General features: G+C 30.1%; 1 protein-coding gene across 1 annotated transcript; it reads right to left on the minus strand.

The window, feature by feature from the left end:
- Positions 1–4,411: 4,411 nt before the first annotated feature.
- LOC133691142 (transcription factor IBH1-like) lies at positions 4,412–5,704 on the minus strand. The gene has a single exon (XM_062111495.1). It carries the CDS (start codon positions 5,336–5,338, stop codon positions 4,739–4,741), a length of 600 nt encoding a protein of 199 aa, XP_061967479.1. The 5' UTR covers positions 5,339–5,704; the 3' UTR covers positions 4,412–4,738.
- Between the last annotated feature and the right edge of the window lie 7,543 nt (positions 5,705–13,247).

The following is a 13,247-nucleotide window of genomic DNA, read 5'->3' on the forward strand; positions in this document are numbered from 1 at the left end:
AAAAAATATATATAACTAATTTGATTGCTCTTCCCTATTGTTGTTACCCATTTTTGGGTTTCCACACAAAAAATACATAAAAAATAAATATTCAGAAGGAATCCAAAAAATAATAGGAGCGAGAAGAGCATGCTAGAACACCCATAAAATGACTAGGAATTGGTTGAGGAAGTTCAGAAATACAAAAATTAAAATTTGACAATATAGTTTTAACTGGTGAGAGTCCTGTTGACAAGAAAAATTCAATTTGAGGAAGAAAAGTTCAAAATCAGATGTTTATGGACTTAATTAAATTTTATCTATGGTTTGATTGAATTTATAAAGGGTTTGATTGCAAGAAAAATTGATTTTTAAGTCAATTTAGGCTTTTAATGAAAGAAATTAAAGTTCTAGGGTCCAATTATAATTTTGAAGAGTTGATTTGGTCAAATTAGGGGCTTCCTTGCATAATTATTGAAGTTTGATGGCTAATTAGAGACTTGATTGAAACAATCTGAAACCAAGGACCAAACTGGAAAAGGCGCTAAAATCAAGGGATCCAATTATAGTTTTTCCGGGGGGCTTGATTTCAAAATTGTAAAAACATCCAAGTACCAAATCAGAAATATCCATTTGAAATTTAAAACGGTGTCGTTTCCTTGAAACTATTCATTTTCTTCTTCAAACAAACAGTTGGCAATGAAGACGGGGGAGGCATTAGCAGCAAAGACAATGGAGCTGCAATCAAGGGGAGGCATGTCTTGCGGCGGATATTCCTCACCACTATGATGCACGCTGGTCGTTACTATGTTCCTGCCATAACACTTGTGTCCTCTAGCTATAAAAGCCAGAGAAAGGAGCGAACTGGGAGGAGGAGAGAGCTAAAGAAAAAAAGAAAACATAGGGTGGGAAAGAAAAAAAGAAAACATAGGGTGGGAAAGAAAAAAAACAGAGGGGAAACAGGAAAGGAAAACGCATAGAACAAGAGAGGGAAAAAAAAAGAGAAAAAAAAAAGGCAGGGAGAGCGTAAGAGAGAAAAAAACAGAGAGAGTGAGAACAGTGAGAAAGCATAAGGGAGAGAAGACGAAGGAGAGGAGATAACACAAAAGGAAACGCAAAGCATGCCTAATAAAGAGATAGGAACAGAAGAGCAAAGGAACATAAACAAATTAAACGGCGAAGCAGAGGAGGTCAGCACCACCATTGTCTTTATCTCTCCAAAACCAGGTATGTTCATTTCCATTCTCAGTCTCTAAAAACGATACATGTTAGTCCATAAAAAAAAACACAAGAAAGCTAAAGAATCGCCATTCTGCACTTTGTTAATAACTAGGGGCTCGTTTTTGCTATCTGCAAAATGAGCATGAACAGTGCGAAGATTATTTAATTACTTTCACACTGTTCCATGCACGCGTAAATGCCTTAGTTAGGTCACTGGCTTGGGCCAGTGACCAGGATGGGTCTAGCCCAGCCATATGGGCCGCGCTGGGCCTAGTCTGAAAAAAAAAGAAAAAAAAAATTTTTTTTCAAAAATTTTTTTAAAAAATTTGTGATTTTCTACAAATTTTTTACTGTATTTTGATTAATATTGGTTGGTATTTTTATACCGTAAAGATATAAATCTGGTATTAAAATACCCGATTTTCATCAAAACATTAAAAAATATAAAAAATGTTTTGTTTTCATACATATGGTCAAGTCTCTCAAACAAAAAAAATCACATCGTATTTTCATACAAAGAAATTTTTAAAAAATATATGTTTTAGCATGTGTTTTTGACTTTAATAACTAGTTTGTTAAAGTCATAGGGATTGGGCCAATATTTTAAAAAATTCAAAAAATCATTTTTTTTAATATTAAGGATTACGTGCTTATATGTAAGGCGTAGTCTTGATATTAAAAAATAGTTTTTTATTAATGTTAGAATGGTTAGGTTTTACCCAATGAGACAAGAATCTTCTTATCGAGGAGAATTTTTTTTCAACCCTAGATTGACCAACAATTAGAAAGCACAAGACCTTAGTTTTTTTATCAAACAATAAAACAATGCAGTTTATCTTAGGTAAGACGTGTTTGAGGTTCTAATACCTTTCTTTTACGTAACCAGTCCCCGTACCCGATCTCTGAGACCAGTTAGGGTTCTTAGTGACTAAAATACTAGGTGGCGACTCACATTCTATTTTTCCACTAATAAAAGATAAGAATTCCTTGTCTCCCCATATTTACCTAATAAATACCATATGAGAGTGGATGTTTTCGTCGCGACGCTGCATACATGCGACATCTATTATGTTTTTTTTATATTTTCTCTTATCTCATTTGTAACACGATCATTTCTAATAAATGATCATTCAACTTTTCAGGGGTCATTTTTTAAATGACTACCTTTTGGTTAATACACACGATAATTATAAAAAAAACACTGTAATGATCTTGAGGTATATTAGATTCTTTTATATGAATCATGGAAAAATTAAATTTAAACAAGTAATATTTACTATTTTTTCCATCCGTTAATTATTTAAATAGATGTCAAATTACATAAATAAATAAATATCATTGTCAAATTGACATTCTTTTTATGTGATGTTCAAGTTTAATCTTCGTAAGCAGGGGAATTAATACGAACAAGATGTTGATCATCAGAAAAGGATATATTTTTTTCACACGAACGAGGGCTTACGATTTAATGTAAGAAAACTCCCACCTTTCTTGGTTTGATTATATAATATAAAAAGGGGAACTGAGAAATTGTCTTCTCAAGTGATAATGATAAATTAAACCACATATATATATATATATATATATATATATATATATATATATATATATATATATATATATCACCGTGATTTAAAAAAATTGCTTCTGCGCGCATGATGAATGTATGTAAATAGGTGCTAAGCTTCTAGCTAGCATTACTTGTATGTTTATAATGCTTGTGTAACTAGAACGTCGACAAGAAAGATTAGTTTACTTTTGGACATGGATCACGAGAGTGACAAACTTCATAATTAATCCTAGCTATAGCTAGCCAGTTGCATGTCGTGCATGCCTTTTTTTTTTTTTTGGATTTTATATTTTAATATTGGACGGTATATATCTAGAAAATATAGCACCAAAATCCATGTCGGCACACGAAAATTCATCATAAGAATGATGTATTCCTAGTGCATGATTGGTGGTTGGCATGGAGTTTAAATCTTCATAACCGATGAAAGAAGCTCCTTATCTATCTATTAAATGAAATTTGGAGAACTGGTACAACCAAAACAGTTGGAAAGTGGTTAAAACCACAACTCTCTTTCTTGTATAATTCTCTAGTTATATTCCAAGTAATTTACAAGCTAGAAATTTATTTTGTTCTTTGAGAAGGAGTCTCCTCTCTTCCATCTTTAAATCCCATCTCCCCGTGTCCCTTTTTACTGTGTTTGGTTACTAGTGTTGCAAATTAAACAGAAGAAGTAAATATTAAAAAAAATAAAAATATATTTAGTTAAAAAAACAAAGACATAGATATAAAATAAACATAAATTTCTATACTTTTAATGAACATTATACATTAAAAAACATGTTATATTTGTACCGATTATCTCTGTTTACTATGTACCAAGAAGATAATCAAACGAGCTAGCTAGAAGCTGAAAATACTACAGACTACATCTGTAACGCTGACGACGCACTACTTGATGAGTCCATATGTTTCCTTTTTAGTTTCTTTAATGATTATTACTCTTTTTGGATGATGAGGAATCCCTTGCTAGTAAATTCAAGGACTGTGGACAAGCTCCTTGCTCGCACATTAATAAAAGAATCTAGGTTTTGGCCCAGTAGTTCGAACCATCTGGTAGACATGACATGATGTGATCTTCCTTTTAATTGCGGTGGTTTTTGTTTTTAGTGTTTTTATTTAAAAAAAATATTAAATCTATATATATATATATATATATATCATCAAAATATATGCACCTAACTACAATAAAATAACCTATTTTGTATTGAAATATAGTTATTGTTGTTATTTGTCCATCAGCATTTGTAAAAACATTTTTTTATAGTTGAAAATGTATACATAAAAAGGAAAAAAATTGTGTCCACCATGAATTCTTGTAATTACCTAATCACTCTCTTTGAACATATTTCCACTTAGGAATTGGTATTGTTATCTTTGCCCTTTTTTTTAAAAAAAAAAAAAAACCCTTCTGGAATTAAAACTTCCACTCATCAGATTCTCTAATGGAAGGTGTGAATTGATAAGTTAATCCCATATCCAGGGTTACCCTTATTATGTTCTCACCTGCAACATTATATGGAATCAACCTATATATAATCATTGATGCGCAAGCCGTAGAAGATTATTACAGAAATCAAAAGAAGTGAAGATGAAGTGTGTGCTTGTGAGTGATTGTAGAGAGGAAGAGAGGAAAGTATATAAACAAACATAGAAGGTATCCTGTCTGTCAGATTGATATAGCTATGTACAACAAACAAAAACCATTTGGTATGAGGTATAAATCCCTGATCTGACATGCAATTTTCCTCAAGATGCAGATAAATATTAATGATCTTCATATGTTTATATATGTTTGTGATATTCATAAGATCTAGAAAATTTACCTTTTTACAAACTGAGCAACTGGATCCTTTCCTTGTGCATACATGACATGGTAGTTTTATTCTTTATATTTACTTAATCTTGATGTATATAAGAACAATAAATATTAATCACCATGCATGCAATTCTTCATCTGATCATCACTTAGAGTAGTGATTGATCGGCTATACTTTGCATCACCTTAACCTGAGTGGCAAGGCATTTTATGTAATGAGCAGTTTCTTCCAACAAACAGCAAATATCCATGGAATCTCCTCCAGGAACAAGCTTTCGAAGAGTATCAGTACGACTTGGTTCTCTTGAGATTATCACCTTATTTCTTATAACCCTCTTCTTCTTATTCTTCTTTGAAACCAAGCATCTCTTTCTCAAGACTCCCTGGATTCTGGCTCGGTTTCTAAGCTTGAAAAGAAGGGCTCGGCTCCAAGTTCTGCTTGGACCAACTGCACGAGCCATCGATGCATAAGCAGCAATCTTTATTCTATGAGTACTCCTTTTCCTGACTCCTTCATTTGATTGGGAACCACCAAATCTATCACTCCTTTTCATTCTCAAAAGGGATCTGAGAAATCTACTGGCAAACCTGGTCTTGATGGACTTTGTGTGTCTTGTAGCTATTTCATGCTTTGAAGCCATGGTTGCAAGTTCCAAGAAAAGATAAAAGAGAGAGAGCAGTGAAGTGAATATTAGGGTTTTGAAGAGGGAATTTGTTTCAAAACTATAGCAGTAGGAGTAGTATAGCATGAATCATAAGTAAAATCCTAGTACTAACTAACTAGCTCTGACACAAGTCACTTTATGGAGGGGATGAAAGAGGGACAAGTGAGCATTTGAGATTGGAAGTTAGGATTTTCTTCTGACACAAAGGGGGCCTCTTGCTTGCTAGGACAAAAGCCAAATTTCCATCCCTGACACACAAATCTGCTCTTAATGTTCTAAAAAGCCTAGGAAAGAGAGAGGAGGTTTTCTTCCATGGATATGGAGAGCTAATTATGAGATTGATAGAGAGAGAGAGAGAGAGATAGATAAAGCTAATAGGGAAGGAATATTAGATGAGGAGTGGAAGGGATTGAATTTGGACGGCTAGAGAGAATTTTAGCCTTTATGTTTTCCCAACCTAAAGGGTTTTTATTAATTATTTTCCTCTAGCTCTTGACAACAAAAGGAGTACTCTTGGGATAACTTTGTTCTTCACATGCTGTATTATTTTTTTATTTTTTTATTAATATATCAAAACCATTGAAAAAATATTTTAAAAAATATTAATTTAATTCCTTTTCAATCTAAATATATTTTTAAAATGCATCCAAACACAGTTCCAGATAAAAAACAAACAATCTATTAACATACTCACAAAATATTATTTTTCTATCATTATAAAATCATGTTTAGATAATATTTCGGTATATATAGAAAAAACACAAACAAAATAGACATAAATTGTTTGGTTAAGAACATCATAAATATAAAATAAATCTATTTCTATACATTCAAATATATACATTCAAGATATAAAATACAAACAAACATGGCTTCTCTGTCTCGCTATCTTTGTTTTTTTTTTTTTCCTCCCCTCAAAACACTACTTTACCTATGATTTGAACCTTCATGGAAATACACGAACCAAAACATATATATGAACTAAGCTAAGGAATTTCCTTAAGCATGGTTATCTTTGTTCATGATAGAAGTGTGCCACGTGTCCATTTCCATAAAGGGGCGTGGGCTTCACGCCATCTCCTCTGTGTGCTAAAAGCCATGTAAAGATTATGCTGCGGCTGTTGCTTTATTACTGGAAACGAAATTCAGCAGGGAGCCCCCACTGTGTTGAACCGAGAAGAAGACAGGCCTTGTTTTTACGCCTGTAAGAAACAAGAGCTGAGGGTGCACGCGCCACGAATGCAATACTAAAGAAAGAAAGCAGGCAAGCAACCTAGCTAGCTAGCTAGCTGTTTTTTTTATTATTAAAAAAATTATTATTATTAATTGTTTTTAAGGAAAAAGAGTAGAGAAATTCCCTGTCAAGGAGGGATAGGGTTGGAGAAGTGGGTTAGTGGACCCACAAGGGGCCAACCACCACATGATCGCACATGGTTCAGTTACCCACTTGTCTAATGAGAACCTTTTTCCCTTATCTAATCCTTGATTACTTATTTGTTTTATTAATGATAAAAGATATATTCGAATTAATTTATATATAAATCAACATTATTTATTTAGAAGATTTTAAAAATCAAAACTTGTATCTACAACTCAATAAAAACGCGTTTTCAAAGTAATTATTGGTTGAAAAGTACTGCATTGAATTTCTCGGTGATTTTTTTAAAAAAATTATCTCAATTTTAAATATTCAGTTATTAAATCAAGTTTAATAAATATTTTTATATTATTTTCTAATAAAATTGAAGTGTTTTATACATCTTTCAACCAAATTATATGAATAATTAATCCAAATAAAATATATGATTTATTTTTATTCAAAAAAAAACATGTATGTTAAAATAAAATATGGAGTAAAATACATTATGTTTTATTCTTTGAAATAACATTTCCGTGTTTCTTTCTAATTAGTCCTATGCATTCTTAGCTACATGATCGCCGTGATAGAAAGGAGTGATCAATTGGATACTTGAGTCTCCTTTTATAATTTCCCCAAATTAATATCATTTTCTTTGTCAAGAATTTTTTGACGTTTTCTTTTCCTACCTCGTGTTACTTTGATTAATTTCCATGGGTTTGAATAGAATAATTGAACTCTTTTTTTTTTACATGTTTTTTTAAGTAAGAAATATCAAGTTTAAATTAAAATATTTATGTATATATCTAATTAAATAAATCAAAAATAATCTGTGTCAAAATATAAAAAAAAAATCAATAACAATAACCAAATATGTATTTAGAAAAGTTAATTAGAAGGTGGATGTTAAACAAGATATTTAATCTTATAACACAGTTTATTTACCTTATTGTATTCAATGAATCTGTGTATTAAAATTGTTTTTTATTTAATCAAATAATAGTAGAAATAGAAACATATAAAATTGAATGAATAAAATAAAAAGAAAAAAATATCTCACAAGGTTGCATTTATATTATCCAAAAATAAATATTTTTTTTATTTTTACAATAAATTTCAATTATATAAAACATAAGAAAATTATAGATCAATTAGAAAATGTCTTTAAAATTAAATGCAAACAAAATACTTAAAATACAACCACTATTTAAAAAAAACCAAATAAAAATATAAAAGCATTAAAGAGAAGGGGTATTAATTTAAATATAAATTAAAAAAATTATTTAAAAAAAATATAAAATATAATTGGGGTAGATGACATGTTGTTCGTCCCAATTTTTTTTGAAAAAAGAAACAAAATCAAACAACGCTTCGCCTGACTTTGCACAAATTCTAGCAATTGTAATGGCCGAAAAATCAAGATTGAACTATTTTTTACCTAAAAACTCATTCTCAAATCATTTCTAATCTAAAATACCTAGAAAACACCATAGAAACCTTAATGAATCTATCCATGGCCTCAATATTTTTCTCTCTTTACCGTCGTAATCCAATGATATCTCTCTCTTCTTTCTCAAACCATGGATTAAGAAATAACAAAAACAAGTTTATGTACCAAAATTAAATTGAAAAAATATTAAGGGACCATATAGGTATAATATATGAACTTTGAGGACTAAAGTGAATTTCTTATAAGAACTTTGAAACCATTATCTATTTGCGGCGCTTTTTCCACTTTGATTCCCCATCTTTTGATTTTATCCTTATTCAACAAATTTGACTCAATTATCCTTTGATTTGGTCAAACCACTAAAAATTTCTAAATATCGGAGTCACAACCTCTATATGACTCACCATCCAGATAAATAGATTTGGGGCATAACATCTCATGGAGCCCTTCCTAGTTTTCCTATAATGGTTGATATATGGGATTGTCTCTGCCAAGATTGCAGCATGGGGGTTAATCTTGGTATTCTTATACTCAACAAACAAATTGGTTTCTTCCAAACTGATAATTCCAACTGTAAAGGGATATAATTCTAGTCTAAATATCATTAAAATATATATTCTACACTTCTCCATTCTAGCATTTGAATCAAACTTTTTTTGCAATCAGCAGCTCCTCTTGTCGTTTCCATCTTAAGCCTCCATAGTTTTTTTCTCTATATTTGTTCATCTGATTGATTCCTAATAGCTTAGCAAGTTCTTTAAGGATATTCTTGGTTCTTTGGTGAAAGTATACCTTGTGAATATCTTTAGGGAAATATATCAAGATATCATACTCCTCAATAGTATATAACATATCTACATCTTCGAATGTAAACCATCAATAACGAGGTCCTAAAAGTGTATTAAGGTTTTTATGGCCAATGACAGCATTGGCACCTTCAAAGGGTGTAAAATCCTCTTATTTATCTTGTTAAATTTTGTCTAATCTTCTAGGCATTTGATGAGCCAGACCATTTTGCTGACATCATTTACCACACATATTATATCCTTAAGTTATGGTATCCCGCTAACATCCAATCTAGGGTAATCTCCCTCCATCAGCTGCAGTGATTCGAATTCATGCTCATACTCAACAGTAATGATCTCACAATCAAGGCCATTATGTCACCTATAAGTCTTGAAATTAAGATGCTACATGTTAAACTTGCCTTGGTGAAATTTACAAAGGGCACAACCTAAAGGTAAGCTCTAGACACTAGGTGTATCAAGGTAGGATATTACCTGGTCTTAAAAGATCTCTCATCTGCTCAATGATCATCTTCGAAAGGTTGATATGAGGCTTACAAAAAGGGTAAAGATAAAGGCTCTGAATAATATCATATTGGCATATCACTACCAAGTAAATAATTAAACAAGAGTTGGATAGTTCTAATAGTCTTACCCAGACTAAAGTTATTGGGGGTATCGTCACTCCTCTACCTAATCTAAAGTTGATATTGTATGCATTCAAAGTATAGTGCACGGTGTTTGAATGCACAAGTTTATATCCAATATATACATGATAAAGATGTCAAAAAAGATAAACAAACAAACACAACATAATAAACATCGTAGAAATTAACAGACAAAAGGTGAAGCTTAGTCCAATATTTTTCCCAATACAGTTGTCATTTTGTCATTACCTAACATCGCAGCGACCTTTAAAAAAAAATAGATATCTGACATCTTGTTCTTAGAGTGGAAAAGTCTTGTTTAAAAAGTCGTCATCTAATACTATGACCATTAAGAACTCTAACTAGTCAACAAATATTATATGGTACGTGATTGGTTACGTAAAAGAAAAGATATTATCATTCATATAACATCTTAACTGAGGTAGGTTGCATTGTTGGTTTTTTCTTAAATTATGAAGGGTAAGTTGTGTTATGTTATTGATAGTCTGCCCATAATATTCATGACTCTTGAGTCGATGAATATTCAACTAAAATCACTTCCAACTCTAGTGTTGGTAAGTATTATATAAAAAGTATGATATTCTTAACTTTAACATCAGTGAAAATTGAGCTAAAAATACTCTCAATTATAATATTAGTGAATACTAATATTCCTGACTCTGATATTAGTAGATATTGGACAAATAATATTTCTAATTTTGATATTGGTGAATATTGCTCAAATTTAATATATTTTACTATGACGTCAATGAATATATTTTATTTTTTATGTTTCAAGCAATGGCTTGTTGTAAGTCTATTAACCTTAAAAATTATAATTAAAGGTCAAAATATTTTTGATTTGATTAATGAAAGGGAACAAGGTTACGCTATTATTTATTTAAAAATTTAGATATGTCAGTTTAATAAACCTTTTAATTTTTAAAAAAAATTAATGAACTTAATAAACTTGTTATAAAGCTAGGAAATGGATGTGAAATGATGAGCATTTGATTGACTTTTCTTTCTTGAAAAAAAGCTAAAACGACAGATGGTTTTTTTTTTTTTTACAATGACGAGGCATGCAAAAAAAACGCAACTATTGGTATTTTTCAACATTTAACAGACTTGGTCATGCCATTCTTTATAAACTAAGTTCTGTAAAATCTCATTTTGTTTTATTATTATTATTAAAAGGACAAGCTTGAAGTGTGATAAGATACAATACGATTAAAAATGCACACACGGGGATAACACATGGCCCAAACAAAGTACAAAATCAGACCTAGAAAACGAGCCCATTTGCACATATAAGGCCTCTTGGCATGCCTGAAAAGCCCGGCCCATTTTCATCTTAAAGGTAAACCTAAAAGGCCCATATTGTACCAAGCAGTATGCACATCCCCAAAAAGAAATATGAATTATCATACAAAATCAAGGCAGGCGCAGTACACGCGTATTCGTGAACAATCCTGTGCAACGCTTCATCTTCATCCTTTTAGCCTAGTTATCATTTGTGGTATTATTATTATTATTATTATTATTATGAGAAATACTACTTTTTTGCTAGTGTGTTTTTTCCCCTTACTTCTCTTTCTCTTCCAAGTCTCTCCCTTTCATATTATTATTTCAGTAAATTTCACTTTTAGTTTTATATCATAGATTATAAACAAATTTATGATTAATAATGTTTGGTGTATGGAGAACTATAAACCCTAAGGTTTAGATTTAGGATGTGTCCATTAAAAATGGTTGAGGTCTAGATTTGTTCTTTGATTATAATACACACACACACACACACGTTTATGCATGGAAAAATGACTTGAAGATGCTCATGTACTTTAACCTATTTTTCATAAGACATGGATTAAAATATTATATATTTTTCAAGCATTTTGGTTTTGTAGCTATATCTATATAATATTAAACTTTTTCAGCTTTCATTGAGGAAAAAAACAAAAATTATATATATGAAACACAATTTAGAAATTGACTTAACCTAAGTTCTAGATCACTTGCAAGTTATGTGTGTTAATCTAAGTTATCTTAAACTTTTATTTTTTAACAAAAAATTTTTTTTTTTCAATAACCTAACTACAACCAAATCTTTAGTTAATAGGTGACCAAGTTAATCTTATTAGGTCCAAGTAGGTGGGTTGTATCTTATAATACTGGAAAAAAAATTATTTTGGTTAAATAAAAAGGTAACAAAACAAACTAAATGAGGTTGCCAATTGATAACACAATGCTTCCCTTTCCCATCCAATTTCTCTCAATTTTATTCTCTATATATTATCTCTTTCATGTTTATTTGTTTAATTTGAATTTCTTTCTCATTCACAATTACTGGGTTTTTTTTAATGGAATCTCAAGATTATGGCTACTTCACTAATCTCATGTATGACGGGTCCAACCTGAATACACAACTATCATAAGAAAATTATGATCTACTCATTCAATATTCCAATCAAGCCATTATGTCATCTCAAAATCCATGTGAAAATCCACCTAAGACTAAGAAGATAAAGCAATCTAGCAACTTTAGAGAGGAAGAGGATATTTGTCTTATAGAAATATGGATCAATACTAGCATGGATGCATTATGAGAAAATGAACAAAAAACAAACAAGGCATATTGCAAAAGAATTCATGGCAACTACCACAAAAACAATAAGTTTATATCTAAATGTATATCAAGTTCTTTAATGTATCGTTAGTCTACCATTCAAATAACAATTAATAAGTCTTGTACAAACTATGCTCAAATTAAAAATAGAAACAAAAGTGATTTCACCTTTCAAGACAGGATATTGTTTATATAAAACTCATATATTTAAATTCATTTAATTTATAAATTTTTTTAAGTAATGCATTCCAATGTACTTTATTATTAGGTCAATGAAGTGAAGATTGTATATCAAAAAATTCAAGATTGATCATTCATATTTCAACATTGTTGGGATGTTACTGAAGAGTCAACCTAAATAGATGGTTTAAAATTCAAAAAAAAAGTCAAAAAATATTACAAATGCAACTCCCATAACTTATTTTTCTCTTACTCAAAGTTCAATCAATTTAGAAAAAGATAATATTGTATTTGGTTACAACAATAATTGGAGAAGCTGATAGGTAAAAATATGGCAAAGAAGTTAAAAAAAACAATGGTAGCACAAGTTTTCATGTTAGATTGATTTTAGAGAATTATAAAGAACAAAATAGAAATGGAATGTAAAAAGATGAACTTTTTTGAAAAAATAAATTCAAGAGGAAGAGAAATATGAAAAGATAAAAATAGAATGAGACATGATTGTTATTATGCAAAAAGAACTTCTATTCAAACAAGAAGAAGAAAAAAAGAGAATAATATTGATAGATACGCAAGCATGTCTCAATATTTGATTAAATATTATAAGATGTGTAAGATAAAGATATTAGTTAAATGATATAATAGTGGTTTTAAGTAGTATATATTATTTAAATTTTCATTATTTCTTTAAGTATATGCATTTGTATTATTATTATTATTTATTTCTACTATAATAAAAAGAATTTATTTTTAAGTATTATTAAATAATTAAAAGTGAACATAATTTGAAGCAATGGACAACATAAAATAATACACTTAATATTCAAAGACTTTTTATTTCAAAAAGCATGAATATAATCATATTTTTAGAAGAATCAGCTAAAATAAATTTTTAGCTATGCTCAAATATATTTATTTTTGTAGTAGGTTATTTTTTTAGGCAGAAAG

The sequence above is a fragment of the Populus nigra genome, chromosome 4 (assembly GCF_951802175.1).
Source record: "Populus nigra chromosome 4, ddPopNigr1.1, whole genome shotgun sequence".
Lineage (NCBI taxonomy): Eukaryota > Viridiplantae > Streptophyta > Magnoliopsida > Malpighiales > Salicaceae > Populus > Populus nigra.